Source organism: Pseudoliparis swirei, chromosome 10 (genome assembly GCF_029220125.1).
Source record: "Pseudoliparis swirei isolate HS2019 ecotype Mariana Trench chromosome 10, NWPU_hadal_v1, whole genome shotgun sequence".
Taxonomy (NCBI): domain Eukaryota; kingdom Metazoa; phylum Chordata; class Actinopteri; order Perciformes; family Liparidae; genus Pseudoliparis; species Pseudoliparis swirei.
This window is the reverse complement of record NC_079397.1, coordinates 2,667,390-2,689,383: the sequence shown is the minus strand read 5'-3', so window position 1 is coordinate 2,689,383 and position 21,994 is coordinate 2,667,390. Positions and strand designations below refer to the sequence as shown.

The following is a 21,994-nucleotide window of genomic DNA, read 5'->3' as shown; positions in this document are numbered from 1 at the left end:
CACCATGTGCTGCCAATTAACCCAGAACAACCATCCACAGGTAAGTCTATGAAACACCAAAGAAAGATAATGAAAATACAGCCGTAAAGTCATTAAATCAGTTTTTATTCTGCAGTGAGGAGAAAGTGTCCAAAGCTTCGCTCCCAGCGACATTCATCAAAATGGTACTTTTTGATTAAAAAAACGGCTACAAATAAAAAAAGAAGCATAAATTAAAAGGAACACTGAATGAAACCAAACGATAAAAAGTGAAATACTGTCGAACTTAAACAAGTTTAAATCTAAGAAAAAACACACAATTAATCACTGAAATGGTCGTGAACCAAAGTTCCTGGTTCCCGTGCTTCATCAGGATGAAGTTCAGTTCCAGTTGAAAGAAAAAAATGCATGCAAACATTTTTCTTTGGTGAACTATGACGAGACAATTTGTGCCATTAACGAAAAAACATCAAAAGGCCCATAAATCATCTCTTTTTGACCTTTAATACAAGTCTATTTGCATGCTTTTAAAAATGCATCCTGACACTTTATTTACATTAAAAGCACCAAAATAAATTCCAATGTTGATCGAATTTATTTTCTGACACTTAGAAGAGAATTAAGAACATTTTAATTTGTTCATGAAACATTGTGAAGGGACTTTTTTTTCCTATCTTTTATAAATCTTTATTAAAATAAATGATGAAAAGTCCTAAAAAAGAAACGGTCTGGGGGAAGTAAACAACAACAACAATACAGCAGAAACAAAAACATCGTTACGTCGCCTTTAAGTCGTTAGCTTTTGATTGAAAATGTGATTTTGTACTTTGGCTCAAAAGAAATTATGAAACATTTGTGGTAAATACTGCTCGATTGGTTTTCAGGTGTCTTTGAAAAATCATTTTTTTAGGGACATCTTGAAAATATTTGGACTGTAGAGGATCATTAAAAGGAGTTTTTGTGGGAATAAAAAAACGGTATAAATATTAAGATAAAAACAAAGATGGAGTTGTCAGCTGACCTCAAAAGACATAAACATCAGTGTTGATGAGATGAAATGTTAAAATGTCCGGAGAATGCGATGAAAAAAATGTACTCTCCTAAAAAATATACTCATAATAAGATAAAAAAATACATATAAAGAAGTCTCTGCAGTCGTCGGCCAATTGCCGGAGTCTGAGCATTTGATTAACAGGCGAGTCGGCCTATGGCCTTTGAGCAAGGCGGCTCTTCCCCTCCTCCTGCTCGGCCAGCTTGAAGTGAGTGTAAGACAGGATACCGGCCAGAGTGCAGAGGATCCCCAGAGCCTGAGAGAGTGAGACGGGGAGAACAGAAAGACAGGTGGTTGTGTTGTTGGAGCCGGAAGGTTGTCGGTTTGAATCCGCTTGAGCAAACCAAAAGACGCACCTGGTTGAGGGACAGCGGGTCATGGAAGAGCAGGTACCCTCCGACCAGAGTGATGCAGAACTTGAAATGCCCGAACATGTTGTAGCTGCACAGTGGAGTCAGGAGAACAACAACGCATCAGGACCCCCTCAGGAGTCCCCCAGAAACCAGAGACCTCCTCGAGAAGGTCAGCGACCCCTTCAGTAAGTTTAGAAATATCCTGACTAACCCCCCCCCCCCCCCCCTCAAAAGACCAAATTCTCTCAAGACCTCCTGAGACACTTTCAGCAAGAATCCTTTAGAAGGAGACCAGAAGAAATTCCCAGGAACCCCCTTCAAAGGAGACCAGAAGAACTTCCCAATAACCCCCTTCAAGGAGACCAGAATAACTTCCCAATAACCCCTTAAGAGACCAGAAGAACTTCCCAAGAACCCCCTTCAAGGAGATCAGAAGAATGTCCCAAGAACCCCCTTCAAGGAGACCAGAATAACTTCCCAAGAACCAATTAAAAGAGACCAGAAGAAATTCCCAAGAACCCCTTTCAAGGAGACCAGAAGAACCCCTTAAAAGAGACCAGAAGAACTTCCAAAGAACCCCTTATATCCCCCCAAACTCTTCTAGAAGGCCTCACTCACACCTGCCCAAAAGGAGCTGGGACCTCATCACCCTTCAGACCCCCCCCCCCCCAAAAGGTATCTTTGGAGTCCCGTGTGTATATGTGAGGATACGTGACGGCCGAGGTGTTTCCAATGATCCAGTAGATGGACAGGTTGACCAGGAACGCCACCACGCCCGAGAACAGCACCGTCATCTGGGTCAGGAGAGGAGAAGATGATAACAAGGGTTTTAAAATCAAAAGCCTAGAGCCACCAGTTGCTTGGAAGTTCTATTTGTGTGTGTGTGTGTGTGTGTATTTGTGATGTAGAGTCCACAGACCAGAGCAGGAAGAGACCAGGGTCCAAAGATGCCGTGGTCTCCAGTCAGCGGCTCAAACAGAGGAACAACGCAGAGCAGGAAGCCCGACGACAGAGGAGCCTGAGGGCCAAACGGCACTTTATATATTAATACACACATATTACAGTCACAGTATACACATACTATTAAGTGTTAATATACACATATTACAGTCACAGTATTAGTATACACAGATCAAGAAGTCAAGGCCAACAAGTGAAGGCCAACAAGTCAAGGCCAACAAGTCAAGGCCAACAAGTCAAGACCAACAAGTCAAGACCAACTAGTCAAGGCCAACAAGTCAAGGCCAACAAGTCAAGGCCAACTAGTCAAGGCCAACTAGTCAAGGCCAACAAGTCAAGGCCAACAAGTCAAGGCCAACAAGTCAAGACCAACAAGTCAAGACCAACAAGTCAAGACCAACAAGTCAAGGCCAACAAGTCAAGGCCAACAAGTCAAGACCAACAAGTCAAGACCAACAAGTCAAGGCCAACAAGTCAAGACCAACAAGTCAAGTCAAGATCAACAAGTTAGGACCATCAAGTGAAGATCGTCAAATCAAGTCAAGGCCAACAAGTCAAAACCAACAAGTCAAATAAAGACCCAAGTAAAGTCCAACAGGTTCGGCCAAAACATTTCAAGTCAAGTTCCAGGCTGAAGGGGCTGGCAAGACCCGAATGTGAAAGGGAACACGTCTCAAATCAACTTCCAAGGAAGAACAGTGCGTCCTGAGCAGTTTGGCAGAACGCTCCAGTCAGCATGAACTGATAAGACTCCATCAGATCTTAGGAAAGGTACCGAGCGACCCTTGTACCGTCAAAGTAGCAATACAGTATGCAGGTGTATCACGTTAGAAGTCATACCTGATAGTACAGAAGCTGCATAGAGTTCACCTGCAGCTCGTGTTGTTTAGCCCCCACCCACTGAAAGACAGACAGGAAGGTATGTATTTAACATTTATTGATTTTCACAGAAACAACGTTGTCTTTTTGTGTGTTTTGTGTGTATATGTGCTCACCACTTGGTAAAGCGACGTCACCAGCACTCCCAGCGACGCGAACACCGTCCCCAGCAGGTTGAACCTCACGTCGAAGTACGAGTTCAACAACACCCCCAATGTGATGGGCACCTGGAGACAGAGACCGGCGGGGTTACAGACGCTGGGGGACGTTTTAGGATACACTGAGCACCTAAAGCTCTTCCCTCTCTACTGATGGATGCATTTACATCTCTCCATCACATTAATAACTGCTTCCACGTGAGTTCACGTCTCATCGGGTCCATCGGACCTGGCTGGGTCTGATGTCATAGCCCTGCTGATACACTGAATTTAATTGAACTTCAGAGGACGGCTACTCTCGCCCAGATTCCCTTTCCCCTCACCAGTGTGAGCTTAATCTTGGTGGAGAAGGTCTTCTTGTAGTAGGTGGTCTGGATGAGGATGATGACGGGCGTCGTCATGGCTTTGGCCAGCTGGTACGTCCCTATCGAGTTGTTCTGCAGGGAGAGGTTGGTGAAGGCCACGAACCCACAGAAGCTCAGCGCCAGCCACACGACCCGGCGCACCGGGAGGCTTTTCGGGGCGAAAATGTCCATTTTCTGACAGATGTAGAGTCCCAGGTAGGTGACCCCGAAGTGAACGAGGGTCAGCGTCATGTTGGGGAAGCCGTAGTGGACGTAGATCCACTTGTTGATGAAGACGATGCAGATGGAGGACAGCAGGTTGACCAGCAGGCCGGCGGCGATGCGCCGGTTGGCCGATAGATTAAGCAGCGTCATGGCGTCCGACTCAAAGTCGAGCTTTGTTGAACTTGGTTCACGCTGCTAACACAGAGAGAGGGAAAATGTTACAAAGTCTTCAACCACATATTAATTATCATGTTACTGTAGTTACAACAATAATAATTACATCTTTGTATTTATCTAAGCAGGGCTCCAGACTGCGACCAAATGGTCGCATTTTGCGCCTAAAATTAGACACAGTGCGAGTACATTTTTCATCAACTCGCGCATGCGCGACCAGTAAATTAGCAGATTTTTTTGTTTTTGTTATGAAATATTTTTGTTGCTGACAAACTTGTTCTACACTTCAGCCCACTATAGTTAGCGGTAATGCCTGAATGACTGGTTTGCTAACCGACATTAACTCCAGAAGAAGGAGAAAGGAGACGAAAACCGAAGAAGAAGGCTGGCCTGTGTGTGAGAGGGAGGGGGGGGGGCACCGCAGCGGAGACAATGCGACCGGCGAGGGCCGCAGAGTGAGAGGTCAGAGGTCAGAGGGGATCCTCACGCACCGAGCGGCGTCCCCGTCCCCCGAGTTGAATCTCTGGGTCGACTCAGCCGACTCTCACATGTCTGAGCCCCTATAGACTGATGCTGACGGTAAACACATTCGAACGGGAGCGCGCGAGGGTTTTGATAAAGTTAGCGGAAGGATTTAAGGGACAACATCCGGTTTTGCAAAGTTAGCGTAAAGAACCACGTGAAACAACATCCGTTTTTCAAAATAAGATGTCGACAAATCATACACGAACATATAAAAGTAAACAATGAACTGATTTTGTATCTTTAGAGATAGTTTCTGAAATTTAGCTTAAAATATGCTAACATTAAAACATTTTTACTGGACCAAGGAAGAGTTTATAAAAAATAGTCAGACTTTTGTATGTTAAGAAAAGTCCTGTATATAGATTTCCCCAAGAGTTCCAGGAAATGAATGATGCAGATGTGTTCCATACATATCTGAAATCCCCTACAATAGCAATCAAACAATTTTAATGTATCAATTAGGACATTTTTCATAGTAAAAGTCCTAAATGTTTAAAGAAATCGATAATTTCTTTAATGTTTGAGTTGCTTTATATATGTATTTCCTCATAGTCCTCATAACAATAATGCTACACAATAAATAGAATGCTTCAATCAACACCGTGATCGGTATTATCGGATCGGCAGATACTGATTTCACTGATCGGTGATCGGCACCAAAAACCTGATCGGTGCATCTCTAGAAACCAACAAATGTTTTGATTGGCCACATCGAAGTGCAACATGCACATGCTCAAGGTATGTTTTCTCTTAAAATATGTTTAAACTCAATACAGTAACTTCTGAAGAGTTCTCTGTTGTGAATGTTTTGCAGTTCATGAAGGCAAACAGGCATAAGATTGTATATTGTCAAATTATTTATCAGTAATACAGTAGAAATGATGGGAAAACTTTGCAAGTCGATTTATAGTGTGCGCAGGGTTTTTCCTGCATAGAGAAAATTTGGGCGCGCGCCTAAGCCGTTTTCCCGAGCGCTTAAGGCAAAAAAAAGTCTGCGATGAAAAAAAAAAAAACCTGTGTTCATCACGTGCATGTCAGCGAATATGTTCTCAATAGTATGTTTCAAGAACCCTCGTTCTGTTTTGATCAATAGTAATCGAGTTCAGTGTTTTCCCGAGGTTTAGAGCTTCAGGGGGGCGGGACTAGTGCCGCTAGCCATGTTGGTGCCCTAAGCTTAATTTAACACTGAGGGGGTGCTCACCTGTGTGCGCGGATGTGTGCACGCATCACCGCAGAGCGGCCAGCTGCTGATCACTCACTCAACAGCTCGACTGCATGAACAGATGGTGCACACAAGACCCATTTTGACCCAGGAAAAACCCTGTGTGCGCCCCTAAATGTTCTGCTTGCGCCCCTAACATTTTAAGTTAGGGGCCACTGTGCTCCTAGTTAAAAAAGTTAGTCTGGAGCCCTGCTAAGTGCAATATGATGTTCTACTACTTTTTCAATATAATTGATTTCTCAAAATTACTTTTTCTATCACTTCGTTTTTTTATTCTTGGGAATAATCTTTGTTGTTGTTTATTATATTTAATTTTTTTTCCAGATAATTAATAGATTTTTAATATTTTTGTGTAATTTGTAACCTTATTGATTTAAATTACCCGTGTTGTTATTTTATTCTATTTTAATATTACGGACACCGGTGTCCGTAATATTTCTCCACACTTAATAATTGTTGTTCTATTTTTCATATATGTTTATATTTGTATTCTATTGTTCTTTTTTGGCTTTTCTTCTCTCTGGCACAATCATTTTCATTTGTGATTAATAAAGTTCTAACCTATCTTTTTTACTTAAAACTTATTGTTCTGTTAATTTGTACAGAAGTGGTACTTCGTAAATAACTTAACAAAAAAGCAAAAAACGTTGTTGTTTATTTAAAGTTCTACAGTCATTTTGCAGTAATATAATATTATTCTATTATTGTTTGGTATGTTCCTGTTACAGCTCGTGAATGTGAATCCAAGAAGAAATACTTCATATAAAGTAGTTATACTTGTGTATGTTGCACTATCTTTACTTCCAATCACTTTAAAAAGTCAGTTAATGTACTAAGATGTTTATTATCTTGACTTAAGTGTGTAAAGTAATATATATTTAAAAATACTGCCAATACTTGTGACATATGCAACATTAAAATCGTATAAATGACGCAGATTATAATACTAAAAGTTAAGTACAAGTACCTCAAATGTATACTTACGTGCAGTATTTGAATACATTACAGTATTTGAATACTTTATAACTTGATAAATCGGGTCACGTGTGTCGGTTTGTAACATTTTACAGTAAAATAGATATTTATCAATGAAGTCTGGCGTGAGTCAGATGCGTAGAACTAGATAAAAGCTGACTGTTTCTGTCAGTGAACGCAACATATTAGTTAGAGATAGTTGGCTACACGCCTGTCTGTCTGTCGCTCTGCCTGCCTGTCTGTCCGTCGCTCTGTCTGTCTGTCGCTCTGTCTGTCTGTCTGTCCGTCGCTCTGTCTGTCTGTCGCTCTGTCTGTCTGTCGCTCTGCCACGCAATAAGAAAAGTTTACCTTGGGTCTCCATCTTTCCTCGTGACTCCCTCTCCGTGTCTTCTTCTTCTACAACAAACTGACACCCGCCCCGCGAGTCGGCGTCTCTCTTCCCCGGCCGTCGGAGCGCCAAACCCCGGATTTAAAAGCTCCGATGACGTGACGGTCCTGGATCATGTCTGGTGCCTCCCCCCCCCAACACACTTGTAGTATATTGTCGTTGATTTCTGGGCTACGAGCCGACCCGTGGGTTCCTGTTTCCTCTGTGCCGTTGAACAACGCGCATGCGTAGCAACAGCGGCCACTGGCGGACGGGAGGGGGAACTACATGGTGTAAGTTAATGTTCCGTTGCCTTGTGAGAAATCAAAAGTACGTTGAGCACGGTTGTCTTATAAAAGTTGATTACAGGAACGAGATTTACAAGTCATTAAGCAAACGTACAAAATAAAGAACAAACAAGTCATGAGACATTCATGAATGGAACAGGAATCTCTGAGCCTCGTCCAGTCCAAGATCTCCATCCTTCAGACGTTCACAGACGCCAACTAGAAGGATAGCTCTGTTCAGTCTAATGGAGCTGTGAGATGAAAGGACAAGGCCGCCTCTAAAAAACACTTTTACAACCGTTTTACATCAGTGGGATCACAAATACTTTCATAACGCAGTACACTAACTGAACTGCAGGGGGCAGCAACGTGTCGCACGGCGTCCTGTCTACCGGGAAATCAAACGAAGAAGAAGACGTAGCAGACTCACGAAGAAGAATCCTGTCAAGCCTCGTGAAGCGGGAACACCAGCCTGCTATCATGGACTGGTAAACTACATTTCATACTTTTTAAAACACGAATAATCTTTTACACAAGTATTTATCCATTAACTTCCGTGTTTGAACCGTTAACTTGTTATTCAACCCGCTTGTGCGGCTACTTTAGTCTGTTAGCTCGAGCTAACGGTACCGTTCACTATCAATGTGGAAGCTAACCGGCTATTTACTGATTGTTAGTGTGTTGTTTACATGTTAAAACCAGAGATACTCACGTGCTTCTTGGTCAGTTATTGTGGATAGTATCTACAGATGATGCATGTTTTCGCTTACACAAAGATGAGTAAACTAACAATAGCTGTTTATTGTAAACTAGCAGATCTGCAGGAGGTATTACTGTCAATACGTGGAGGTATTAATACACAGTATGTATTATGTATTATTAACTAAGCACGTGTACTCTTTTAATAAGAAGGTACTTTGTACTTTATTATATCCATTTTCTGCTGCTGTGTACTCCACTACTCTTCAGAGCGACATATGTATTCTGATGTGTTATTATAGTTTAAAGTACTCAGCAGTGTCCTTTATAAAGTAATGAAAACTACCCGCAATGGTTGCATTAATAATTCAAATCTATCGATATAATGTTTATCATTTTTTAAATGAATCTATTATCCATAATAACTATTTTTTAGGTATTTTTTTTATGCTTATACTTACATATTTTCTACTTGATTATTTTAAAATGCAGCAGAGTTAAACTACTAAAGTAAAAGATGTGAGTACTTCTTTGAGATGGCTAGAAACATTAGTGCAAACAAATAAGCTCCATAAGTACATATAATATTCAGAAAATTAGGTACATACAGGGCTCTCAAGTTTTGAAGACAGGCAAGCGTGAGATTTCCATCAGCACCCGATACAGCTGACCGTTGCGCGCGCCGGCATCGAGCCGAAAAGAGTTGTTGACTGGGAATTCGTGCGTGGCGGGGAGGAGATAAGACCGAATGCCTGTTTTACTATAAAGTTTCGCCCCTCAAATCATCATATGATGAACATTAAAATATGAAATTTAGACATCCGGATTTTGTGCTGAAATGAAAGGTATTTAATCAAATTGATAACCAAAAGCTTTACCGACAGAAGAGCGATGCACGTGAAAGTCAAGGATTCAGTAGCTTCGTGGAATGAGGTAATATTTGTTGCGTGTGTTTGTATTTATTTGTACACAAACAAACGCCCTGGTGTCCCCCCCCCCCCCCCCCCCCCCACAGGGGTCAGAGCGAGCTGCTGTCTCCAGTGGTCCGAGACGACGAGGTGACGGTCGCCGCGCGGAGGAGGCGGAGCAAGAAGGTGGCCTGTATCCTCTCGGGTGTCACACTTCATCACTTTGTGTTCATACTTCCTTTTCTACATTTTGAAACACATTTTGATTGTTTATATATATTTTTTAAATATATAAAAGTACTTCCAGGTGGTGGAAAAAAACTACATCCACTCTTCGAACACTCTGTGAACAGTTCTTCATTTGGGGCCCTTTCCAAAAATGGCCGAGGTGTCGGTTTTGTTGTTGTTGTTGTTTTCTTAAACGTCGGCCTCAGTCCCGTCGCCCGGCAGCCCCGTCCTGTCCACGGTCACGCCAGCACGATCCATGCTGAGGACCACTCCGGCGTCACTGTTCAGACAGGCTGGTAAAACACACACACACACACACACAGATTATTGATTATCTTCTGATACCAAACACATTTGACTGAATCCCTTTCCTCTCGCGTCTCATTTCCTCTCAGTGACTCCCAGGGTTCCAGATGTTTCCTCCATTTTGGCTCCGGGTGGTCGAACACCTCGATACACACACACACCCAGAAACGCCCTGAGCAGCATGGTGAGACGCGCACACACACACACACACACACACACACAGAAACGCCCTGAGCAGCATGGTGAGAAACCTGCAATTTAATTAAAGCTTTACCTGGCTCGTTTATGACAATTTTAATGATCAGACGCAACGTGTTCTCTTTAAATCCTACGTGAAGAGTTTGATTCTTCCAAAGCAACAAAATCTGCCGATTGTTGCGGAAAGTGTGAAAGAAAAAAGATTTTTATTTTTAAAATGCCGTCTCTTGTGTCCAGAATTTGGACGACAGTGATTGGACCAACATGTACTTCTCCCCCGTCTCGGGAATGGAGAACACCAGCTTCTTCACCGACGACATCGCCAACCTCAGCTCCGCCCTGTTGAAGGAGGACGACCCGGGCGAGGCCGGTGAGTGAAACGAGCGCTCCCCGATCCGAAGGATCACAGACAATTCAATTCAATTCAGTTTATTTGTATAGCCCAATTTCACAAATTACAAATTTGTCTCGGAGTGCTTTACAATCTGTACACATAGACATCCCTGCCCCAAAACCTCACATCGGACCAGGAAAAACTCCCAAATAACCCTTCAGGGGAAAAAGGAAGAAACCTGGAGGAGAGCAACAGAGGAGGATCCTCTCCTAGGATGGACAGATGCAATAGATGTAATGTGTACAGAAGGACGAGTTAAAATACATTCAATGAATATGACAGAGTGTATGAATAGTTCATAGTAGGCATATTCCACGATGGAGACTCCACGATCCATCAGGCAGATGGCGGTGGGGAGGAGGGGCGGAGTCTCAACAGTAGGCGGAGTCTCAACAGGACAGTGAGTCAGGAGCAGGAATTCCACGACCCAGACCTCGATGATCCATCAGCAGATCTCATAGGGTCCGATGACCCATGAGATGTGAAGTCAAGGACTCGGGAGAAAGCAGAGTTAGTAACATGTGATTGAGATGAAAATTCATCCCTCAGGAGAGAAAAAGAGGAGATAGGTACTCAGTGCATCCTAACGTCCCGCAGCTATAAGCCTATAGCAGCATATCAAGGGCTGGACCAGGGCAAACCTGATTCAGCCCTAACTATAAGCTCTGTCAAGAGGAAGGTCTTAAGTCTACTCTTAAGAGGTGACTGTGTCTGCCTCCGGACTGAAATTGGAAGCTGGTTCCATAAAGAGGAGCTTGATAACTAAAGGCTCTGGCTCCCATTCTACTTTTTAAGACTCTAGGAACTACAAGTAGTCCCGCATTTAGTGAGCCGAGTCTCTAGTGGGGCAATATGGTACTACAAGCTCCTTAAGATATGATGGTGCATCACCAATCAAGGCTTTGTACGTTAAGAGAAGAATTTAAAAGTGATTCTTGATTTTACTGGGAGCCAGTGCAGAGCAGCTAGTGCAGGAGTGATGTGATCTCTTTTCTTAGTTTTAGTGAGAACACGAGCTGCAGCATTCTGGATCAACTGGAGGGACGAGACTTATTAGAGCAGCCTGATAATAAGGAGTTGCAGTAATCCAGTCTCAAGCAACGATGTGAACCAATTTTCTGCATCTTTTTGAGACAAGATGTGCCTGATTTTTGAAATATTACGTAGATGAAAGAATGCAGTCCTTGAGATTTGCTTTACGTGGGAGTTAAAGGACAAGTCCCGATCAGCTGTCGTTTAAATAAATACACATTTGATCTTTTTCAGCGGCTGCCAGTCTTTTCCCAGAATTCCTCACGTCCTTCCTGAAACACTCTTCCACTGCAGTGTTTGAGCTGCTGGAGGACTACCAGTTACTCCTACAGGACAAGGTGTGTGTGTGAACGTGTGTGTGTGTGTGTGTGTGTGTGTGAACGTGAACTTTGGACAGAGACAGGCTAGCAGTTTCCCTCCGTTTCCAGTCTTTGTGCTAAGCTATGCTAACCAACGGCTGGCATCAGTCTTCTTGATCAACTCTCAGAAAGAAAACAAAAAAGTTGAACTCCTTTAAGACGTGTGTAGCTGAGCATAGAGACTGAGCGTAGGGACAGCGGGGCCCCGTCCAAATGTACTGAACACACCTCCCTGAAGCTCACAGCTCACCTGATGATCGCTCTTCGTCTCTTTTTTCCATGCCTTGCTCCAGGTGGACGTGCTGCAGTCGGTGGTGCTCCGAGCCGGTCAGAGCAGTAAGACGGCCGGCGTCCGCTGGCTGCTGCAGCAGGAGAACTGCTCCTGGAGACTCATCACCTCCCTGTACAGGTACACACCTGTCTGTCTGCTCCTACCTCCACCTGTCTGCCCCCCTCCTATCTGATTGACCACCTGTCTGTCTCTCTGCAGGGACCGGGTCCAGTTGGCGCTGGAAGATGACATCATGACAGACATGGTGGTGGGTGGCGGTTTAGGAGACACACACACACACTCTCTTTCTTAAAGCCACATTAACTCACTTTAATATAATATACACACTTTAATGACACACTTGTGTGTGTGTAGGTTCCCAGTGAGAGTGAGAAGGTCGTGGTGGAGCAGCTGTTTCAGCGGGATGCCATCGTACGTCAGAGTCAGGTAACACACACACACACACACACACACACACTTGCAAGCACCGGATAAGATGACTAAGAGTTGCTTTGTGCTGCAGCTCGTCGTTGATTGGCTGGAGAGCATCGCCAAGGATCAAATTGGAGATTTCTCTGATAATATAGAATACTACGCCAAGAACGTCTGCTGGTGAGTTTCTAAATATCGTCGACAGTCGTTTAAAAAAAAAAGATATATCCAGGGTTTTTCCTGGGTCAAAATGGGTCTTCGGTGCTCCCAAAACATTTTTTTCACGGTCTGAGTCGCTCTGTCCATTCGCCTCACAGTTGCGTATTGATCAGACAAGAAGACACGCTTATCAACTCGATTACTATTGATCAAAACACAACGAGGGTTCGGCTGTAGCCTACTTGAAACATACTATTGAGAACATATTCGCTGACATGCACCTGATGAACACAGTTTTTTTTCTCCATCGCAGACTTTTTTTTGCCTTAAGGCACAATCACACCAGACGCGACTATAAAAAACGCAGCCGCACCAAAAACGCCTTGGCAAAAATGTGCCGGGCAAAACAGCGCTGTGCGCCTGTGGAGCGGACTTGCGTGCGCAACCAACCGTTGATTTGGGGTTCAATATATTTTTTTCAAAAGAAAGGAAAGAGTACGGCGAACACCACCATCTACTCCATGAGTTGTGTCTCATGGCGAGGCTTCAGTTCACTTCCCACCGAGCAGGAGTCAGTTTGAGTCGTGTTTAGATTTAGAATTATAAAGATCTTCGTAATTAAATACCGCTAATATAATATATAATATGAGGTTCTCCTCGGGAAAACAGGAAGGAAAGCCCGCCTCCTGCTTTATTCGATTGGCTGCATTGGCCGAGTGTGACATTGATGAGCGGCGCGCCTCCGCACCTCGCGCTTAAATTTGAGAATATTTCAACTTTTAAGCACGTCTGAAAAACGCAAGAAACCCGCGCCGCGTGGCATTTAAAAGGCGCGTCTGAAAGTCGCGCCTGCACCAGAGGGAATCGATGGTTTCGGGCTACGCATTTTGAGAGGCGTCTGGTGTGATCGAGCCCTTAGGCGCTCGGGATTTGTCATAGGCGTTCGGGAAAACGGCTTAGGCGCGTGCCCACATTTTCTCTATGCAGGAAAAACCCTGATATCATTAGAGAAAATGTGTGTGTGTGTGTGTGTGTGTTTTAGGGAGAACACCCTTCATGCTCTGAAGACGAGGAGAAAGAGCAGCACCGCCTTCAGCATCCCCCTGGTCACTGAGCTGGTGAGGCATGTTGTCATGACAACGCCAACAGATCCTCCTGCCTAACGTGTGTGAATTAACCGTGTGTGTGTGTGTGTGTGTTCGTTCAGGACCCAGATGCTCCTCTCCGGCAGCAGCGTCCTCTGGCCGACCTCGACAGAGAGGACGACGCCCGACTCCTGAAGAACCTGTTCACCCTGATCAGAGCCGGGATGACCGAAGAGGTAGAGGAACCAACGGGGAGGAAGAGGGACGAAGAGGAGGGGGAGGAGGTAGAGGGAGGAAGAGGGAGGAACGAGGAGGTGGTGGGAGGAACTAGGAGGTAGAAATATTTCTAAACTAGCAAAAACGGAAATAATAGTGTTTGTGTGTGTGTTTGTTTTTGTGTGTGTGTGTGTGTGTGTGTGTGTAGGCTCAGAGGCTGTGTAAGCGTTGTGGTCAGGCCTGGAGAGCAGCAACTCTGGAAGGCTGGAAGCTTTACCACGACCCCAACATGACCTCAGGTAACCCCTGACCCCAACATATTTTCAAAATTAGCGCTTCAACCCCCTCGCCCCTCGTCTCTCTCTCCCTCCCTCCCTCCCTCCCTCCAGTGAGTGTAGAGCTGCAGCCTGTCGAAGGGAACCCTCAGAGGGGGATCTGGAAGGTGTGCTGCTGGAGGATGGCCGAGGAGGTACAACCACAACTCATCCGCCGTTCGCTTTCTTTCTCATTCTGACGAAGAAACGGGGAAAAACTACGAACTGAGACATGAAGCGTTAACTTTGTGTGTTTGTCTGTTTTCAGGAGCAGCTGAACAGATACGAGAGAGCCATCTACGCCGGTCTCAGTGGAAACCTCAAACCGGTAATGTTATGAGCATTGTTTGTGTTTATATTATTATTGTTATTAACCCTCTGAATCCCAAGCAGTGGCTTTTTTTTCCTACTTTATATTATGTTTATATGTATATATTATAATTTATATTTATTTATATATCATATTTATATATATTTATTATACATTTCTATATATATATATTTCCATATTATATTTATATATATTTTATTATAAAATATATATTTTATAAAATGTATTTATTTTAGATTTATGATGAACAATATTATACAATACATATACAATATTTTGTTATATTTATAATAGATTTCTTTATATATTTACTTATTTAGATCTATATTATTCATAATCTATATAATATATAAATGTACTTATTTGATATTTATATTTTATTTATATAATATTTATATTAGGGCTGTCAATCGATTTAAAAAAATGAACTAATTAATCGCACATTTTGAAATTCATTAATCGCGATTAATCGCAATTAAAAGTTAAAAGTTCATTCTTTTTAAAGACCAAACTTCACACAGAGCTGTGTTTTCAAAGAGGCTCCTACCTATAAAGTGCCAGCGAGGTATTTAATATTGTGGATGATAAATTGTTTCTTCAGTGAAACATCAGATTAGTAAAAAAAAAAAATATATTGAGACTCCATTGGTCCTGTCATCTTTAACATTGAACAGCAGCAGAACCAGTGGCCTTGATAACTGACTGACATTCAAATATGTCACGTTAACCCTCTGGAGGCTGGGCTCATTTTATACATTTTACAAAACAAAACAAATTCACCTTTTAAAGGCGTTTGCATATGACACATACCCACGTGTTCTACATCAAACATTCCAGAACAATCTCAGCTCTATTCAATGAGGCTCATTGTCCTGGTGCCGTGTTCTCTGCTCTCTGACTGACAGGTTGCTAATGAGCCTCACCTGTGAGGTGGGAGGTCCTTTGTGATTTACTGAGTGTTCATTGGTTGTTTTTTCCCCAAAATGTTGACAGACAAACGGATTGACCAATCACGGTGAAGGTTTCATGTGACGAGTTCTTTCCGCGCCGCGTCCCCCGACACGTCGCCCCTCCATTCCTCTGAGTATCAGAGGGGGAGACGGGAGGAAGGAGGAGCAGGAGGAAACCCGACTGATTCATCCACGAGTTAAACTGATTTATGATCCTTATTTTCGCGGAGAAATAATTGTTTTAAAAACGGAAACGGTGTTAAACCATACTGCCGCGGTTTGACACTCGGTTTGAGTGTAAAAACTTCAACGAACACCGGAAGTAAACACAGTTGCGTTAATTGCGTTACAATATTTTAGTGCGTTAACGCGGCCAAATTAATCGCATAGATTAACGCATTAACGCTGACAGCCCTAATTTATATACAAACATTATCGCAAACAGTCAACAGGTGGCGACATTTTATGAGACATGTAGAATACAGTAATTTTGTATTAAATATAAAATAATTTATTAGTTTATAGTTTAGTTCCCTGACATTCCGGCATTCGTCGCGGATGATGCGTTCAAGAACCATTGGAAAGTTGATAATACGGTTTCTGCTTCTGATGAATTTGTGTGTGTCTTTGTGTGTGTGTGTGTGTGCGCGCGTGTGTGTGTGTGTGTGTCACAGCTCCTGGCCGTGTGTGAGTCCTGGGAGGACTGTGTGTGGGCTCACTTCAGGGTGATGGTGGACTCGCTGGTTGAGAAGGAGCTGATGTCGTCGGGTATGGCCCACCAGGAGGTGGAGACGCTGCCACGGGAATACCTGGAGGCCAAGTACGAGACACACACACATACACACAGTAGTACGTTTGGTATAAAATGACGTTTCTCTCTTCAGTTGGTCGATGGAGAAGGTGTTTGAGGAGCTTCAGGCCTCGGAGTTGAAGGTGAAACACACACGAACTGAATGTGATTGTTGCAGCACATGACCGAACACACACGTAAAACCAGCTTGTGTGTGTGTGTGTGTGTATATAGAGGGTGTTGGAGGAGACTAAAGAGCATTACCACGTCATCCAGAAGTTTGTTATCCTGGGAGACCTGGACGGTGAGACACCTGAACCCTGAATCACATCATTATTATTCCTGTCTGAACTTCTTTATAAGAATCAACTTCCACCTAAAACTTCTATCCATAAACCTGTGTGTGTGTCTCTCTCTGTGTCTCTCTGTGTCTCTCTCTCTCTCTCTGTGTCTCTCTCTGTCTCTCTCTGTGTCTCTCTCTCTCTCTCTCTCTGTGTCTCTCTGTCTCTTGCTGTCTCTCTGTCTCTCTGTGTCTCTCTCGCTGTCTCTCTCTCTCAGGCCTGTTGGAGGAGTTTTCTGATTGGCTGACGGACTCTAAGCCCCTCCCCTCCCACCTACTGCGCTTCATGACTCACATGCTGCTGTTCTACCGCTCTCTGGGTTTGGCGCTGAAGGTAAAAATAAACCAATTAAATCAAATCTCGTGACATAGAGTCCAAACTGAAGTACCTCTCTCTCGCTCTCTCTCTGTGTCTCTCTTTCTCTCTCTCTCTCTCTCTCTCTCTCAGGAGGAGGTGAGCGTGGACGTCCTGAAGGCCTACGTCTCCCTCCTGATTCGCGACCAGCAGACCGATCTCGTGGCGAGCTACGTGAGCCAGCTGCCCGCCGAGCTCGCCACCGTCCAGTACGCCGCCTTCCTGGAGACGGTCGTCCAGCCGGAGCTGCGTCCGCGCTGCCTGCAGCTCGCCACCGACGCCGGTGAGGCGGGAACGAGGCTCCTCGAGAGAAAAAACGGAACAAAAAGTAACAATTGCCGTTGGTTTGATTGCTGAGTGAATCTCTGTCTGTAGGTCTGGACGTTGCCGCGGTAACCAAGCTGGTGGTGGAGACTGTGAGAGAGCAAGATGACACAGAGTTCATGCACCACAGCCAGACGCTGGAGATGGGAACCACGAAGGTACCGTCCGAAAAACAGTGTTTGTTCATATATCAGTAGCTTTTTAAAATACTTTATATTATTTATATTGATTTATTATACATTTCTTTATATATCTATATATTATATATATAATAGGGCTGTCAGCGTTAACGCATTAATCTATGCGATTAATTTGGCCGCGTTAACGCACTAAAATATTTTAACGCAATTATTATTATTATTTTTTTTTTAAAACCGCGGCAGTACGGTTTTACACTGTTTCCGTTTTTAAAACAATTATTTCGCCGCGAAAATAAGGAGCATAAATCAGTTTAACTCGTGGATGAATCAGTCGGGTTTCCTCCTGCTCCTCCTTCCTCCCGTCTCCCCCTCTGATCCACAGAGGAACGGAGGGGCGACGTGTCGGGGGACGCGGCGCGGAAAGAACTCGTCACACGAAACCTTCAACGTGATTTGTCAATCCGTTTGTCTGTCAACATTTCGGTCAAAAAACAACCAATGAACACTCAGTAAATCACAAAGGACCTCCCACCTCACGGGTGAGGCTCATTAGCAACCTGTCAACCAGAGAACCAGAGAACACGGCACCAGGACAATGAGCCTTATTACAGAGCTGAGATTGTTCTGGAATGTTTGATGTATAACACGTGGGGGTGTGTCACATGCAAAAGACTTTAAACGGTGAATTTAATTTATTTTGTAAAATGTATAAAATGCCCACAGCCTCCAGAGGGTTAACGTGACATATGTGAATGTCAGTCAGTCACCAAGGCCACTGGTTCTGCTGTTCAGTGTTAAAGATGACAGGACCAATGGGGTCTCAATATATATATATATTTTTTACTAATCTGAAGTTTCACTGAAGAAACAATTTATCATCCACGATATTAAATACCTCGCTGGCACTGTATATGTAGGAGCCTCTTTGAAAACAGCTCTGTGTGAAGTTTTGTCTTTAAAAAGAAGGAAAACACTTTTAAGCGCGATTAATCGCGATTAATTAATCGCAATTTCAAAATGTGCGTTTAATTAGTTAATTTTTTTTAATCGATTGACAGCCCTAATATACAATATATATACATATTTTTTTACATGTATATATTCTATATTTATTATACTTTTTAAAATATTCATTTATATAAATTATATGTATTATATTTTATTATAAAATATATATATATATTTTACATATATATATTCTATATTTATTATACATTTTTAATATTCATTTATATAAATGATATGTCTTATATTTATATATATTTTATTATTAAAAATATATATATTATATTTATATCAAAAGATTATCGCAAACCGCCAAACGCGTGGCGACATTTAAAATGTACAGTAATTCTGTATTAAATATAATATAGTTTTAGTTTCCTGACTGAAGCATTTGTCAAAATTATTCTCTAGAAACACGTGATTAAAACTAAATAAATCATAAAATTTGGATCGAAAAACATAATTCTCCATACTTGGAAAACGTAGGAAATTCTAAATGCGGGACTGAGACGAGATTTAAAGGACCCATATTATGCCCATTTTTCCACAAGTTGATATGGTTCCTTGGGGTCTTAATGAAATGTTTGTAACATATTTTGGTCAAAATACCACAAGAATCATTTCAAACAGCACCCTTTCTACCCTGTCGAAAACACCTCCCCACAGATTTACCTGTTTTGAGTGCCTGTTCCTTTAAATGCTAATGAGCCAGCTCCCCCCTCCCCCTCCCCACTCCTCTACGAGATGCGCTCGCCTAGCTGCTGCCTGCCCAGCGAGCCATTACCTTTGTAGAAATATGGCTACTGCAGATGAAGATGGCATCGTGCAACCATCTCGTTCTGAACAAGAAGAGGCTCCCGAACAAGTTCCAGAAGTTAGGGCTCAACAGGACGTTTCTGAATGTCACTTCTACCTGTCTTTTTGTTTGTCCATTGGCTAATGTCTCACAGTCTTGTTGGCGTTTTTGAGAGCATAGTGGTGCTAGAGATTCGAGTACGTGAATAGTTTGTGCATGTATGAGTATGTAGCAAATACAGTGTGTTTATGTAAGTTACTGTTTGTGAAAGTGTTTGTGTAAATGTAACGGGAACGCCATAAAGATATAAATGCTACATGAGTAAAGTTCCATCTGTAAACTAAAGTGTTATCTGACACCAGTAAGTGACCAAGCAGGGGCGGGGGTCACGTTTTTACCTCCATTAATTAGCGTTTAAACCTTGTTTACTTATTAAATCGTTGTATTTTATGACTTATTTGATGACTCATGTCTGTAATATGAACACAACTTTCAAATAAACTTTACCTGAAAAGTTGTGGGGGGCGGTCCAAGGCCATGTAGCCAGACTCCCTACATGGGCGTGCTTCAAAATCTACGTAGACGTTGGTGGTGATCCCTTTGGACGCACTCAAGCATATCGTTTCTGATATAGAGGAACCACAACAAGCCGCGTGAGTTGTTTTTTTCCAGCGTTTTTGTGTTGGGAGACATGCCAGATACCCAAATTAACATATAGAAGCACTAAAAAAGTGGAATTTTCATAATATGTCCCCCTTAATGTATAAAAAAATATATCTTAAAAGAACATAATTTGTTGTAAATGTGGAAGTGGGCGGAGTCACTGATGCTGTGCTCTGATAGGAGGACCTCAGAAAGATCGATGTCATCGATTGGCTGCTGTTTGACCCCGCGCACCGAGCCGAGTCCCTCAAACAGTCCAACGCCATCATGAGGAAGTTTCTTGGTAATTACCTTTTTTTGTTTGTTAGTAATTCTTTTATTATTACTTTCCTGTCTCGGACCATGATGCATTGCGTCTCTGCCTCTCAGCTCTGCAGAAACACGACGCCGCCAAGGCCGTCTTCTCCAAAGTCCCAGAGGACTCGATGAGGGAGATCTACTGCCAGTGGTCGGAGGTCGGTCAGGCCACGCCTCTACCGGCCGAGGACGAGAACGCCATCAGAGAACACCTGTGCATCCGAGCCTACCTGGTCTGTTATAATAATATACATTTATATTTGTTTTTATATATTTTTCTTAGAAGAGTTGTCATGGCTTTAATTATAATATACATTTTATTTATTTATTTTATTTTATTGTTGTCATGGCTGTAATAAAAAAGAAAAATTAGATTAGATTTATATTTGGTTTTATTAAAGTCAATTTAAAATAATCATGACATCATCGGTCTGTTCTGTGAGGATCAATGAGGTGTATTGATCTCTTCACTCGTCGACTGGTTTATAACAGGAAGCCCACGAGGCCTTCACTGAGTGGTTCAGCCACAGTAGCTCCGCCCCCCAGAAGCCAGCTCCTGCCCCGGAGGCCAAATTCACCGAGAGGGTAGCCAATGAGATGAGAGAAAAGGAGTACCAGGTACACACACACACACACACACACACACACACAATATATATTTATATGTTTACCTTGAGAAAAAAATCTAAAAGTATTTCCTTTTTTAAGTTACGCTACTTAACGTAACTACTTCCTGTTTCAGGCCGCTCTGTCCGCCTGGTCGGGCCGCCTGGACGTTTTAACGGAAGACGTGAAGGAGAGGATCTACAACGTGCTGCTGTTCGTAAACGGAGGCTGGATGATCGACAACAGACAGGTAAACGCGAAGGAGCCGACCCGAGGTTTCTACTGAGTTTAGTTTCTGTAAAAAAAACAACGTTAACGTTTACGTTTTGCGTCCGTAGGATTCGGAGCCGGATTCCGAGCGCAGCCACCAGATGGCGGCGTTGCGCTCTCTGTGTCTGCCCCGCCTCAGCTTCCTGCTGCTCAGCGTGCTGCAGAACTCCTCCAGACACCAGGAGGCGCTGCGCCTCGCCGACATCATCTCCTGCGACCAGCACCGCCTCCACAAGGTACCTGGAGACGTTTCATTGGCTCATTGATGCGTTTTTCTTGTTTTTAACGGTGTGTTGTTGGTTTGTTGTGTCAAATTCAGGTTTTCTCAAAGGAGTCGCTGAGGAGGTTTCTCCAGAAGTTGAGGGAGTCGTCGCTCGCTCTGTTGGACCGCGGACTCGATCCACTGGGCTACGAGTTACAGCCATGAACACAAACACATACACACATGCACATACACACACACACACACACACTGATCAGTGTTTGAATCACTGTTGTTCTTTTAGTTTTTTCGAAATAAAAGCTTGTGTTTTCCTGCAGTGGTTTAGTGTGAACTTTTAATTTGAAGAAGGACGTTGCTCACGGTTAAATGTTGTTATTGGTTTGTGACTTCCATCTAATTAAATTGTAAAGACTATTGTTGTTTTACTGCAGTGGAAAGGATGTGATGATATAACGGTCTACAGAAGAGTTACATTGTAAATATTACAGAAAAAAACTAAAAGTTGTTGAATAAAACCAGAATATTTTAGCAGAAAAACACTCACATTTTGAGAATATGACATTTTCATTTTGAATAAGTAAGTAATAATATTTTGTGAAATGGGGTAATCATTGGTGGCCAAAAGGGCCAGATGTTTTTCTTTTTTAGTGCAGGAAAAGCACATTAAAAATCACTTTATTCAAATTAGCTGAGGTAGTGTCCTGGTATTATGCATGCTGTCTTCTGCTATAACAATACATTAAAAGAGCAATTACAATACCTTAAAATTAATAAGTTACAATATAATAAGGCAACGTACACACT

The 21,994-nt window shown here is 42.9% G+C and overlaps 2 protein-coding genes across 4 annotated transcripts; one reads left to right on the top strand and one right to left on the bottom strand.

Annotated features, from left to right (window-relative positions):
- Positions 1-84: 84 nt before the first annotated feature.
- On the bottom strand, positions 85-7,410 carry slc35e3 (solute carrier family 35 member E3). Of its 2 annotated transcripts, none has more exons than XM_056424837.1 (8): positions 7,194-7,410; positions 3,704-4,144; positions 3,339-3,449; positions 3,184-3,243; positions 2,303-2,401; positions 2,095-2,177; positions 1,387-1,471; positions 85-1,286 (listed from the first exon to the last, which is right to left on the bottom strand). In XM_056424837.1, the coding sequence occupies exons 2-8, from the start codon at positions 4,097-4,099 to the stop codon at positions 1,185-1,187; spliced, it is 936 nt and encodes a 311-aa protein (XP_056280812.1). In that variant the 5' UTR covers positions 4,100-4,144; positions 7,194-7,410; the 3' UTR covers positions 85-1,184. The 2 variants fall into 2 exon arrangements, with proteins under 2 accessions (XP_056280812.1, XP_056280813.1); XM_056424838.1 differs by having other exon boundaries at positions 3,704-4,141.
- Positions 7,411-7,881: 471 nt separating this feature from the next.
- On the top strand, positions 7,882-21,506 carry nup107 (nucleoporin 107). 2 transcript variants are annotated; one of them, XM_056425198.1, is made up of 27 exons: positions 7,882-7,987; positions 9,214-9,299; positions 9,541-9,630; positions 9,730-9,824; positions 10,076-10,208; positions 11,499-11,602; positions 11,917-12,032; positions 12,114-12,162; positions 12,270-12,341; positions 12,418-12,506; positions 13,528-13,603; positions 13,693-13,806; positions 13,995-14,085; positions 14,176-14,255; positions 14,369-14,428; positions 16,056-16,201; positions 16,266-16,314; positions 16,406-16,475; positions 16,730-16,845; positions 16,960-17,149; positions 17,242-17,348; positions 19,975-20,077; positions 20,164-20,324; positions 20,584-20,709; positions 20,834-20,947; positions 21,036-21,203; positions 21,287-21,506. In XM_056425198.1, exons 1-27 carry the CDS (start codon positions 7,980-7,982, stop codon positions 21,392-21,394), a joined length of 2,721 nt encoding a protein of 906 aa, XP_056281173.1. In that variant the 5' UTR covers positions 7,882-7,979; the 3' UTR covers positions 21,395-21,506. The 2 variants fall into 2 exon arrangements, with proteins under 2 accessions (XP_056281173.1, XP_056281174.1); XM_056425199.1 differs by lacking the exons at positions 7,882-7,987; positions 9,214-9,299; positions 9,541-9,630; positions 9,730-9,824 and adding an exon at positions 9,841-9,882.
- The last annotated feature ends 488 nt before the right edge of the window (positions 21,507-21,994 follow it).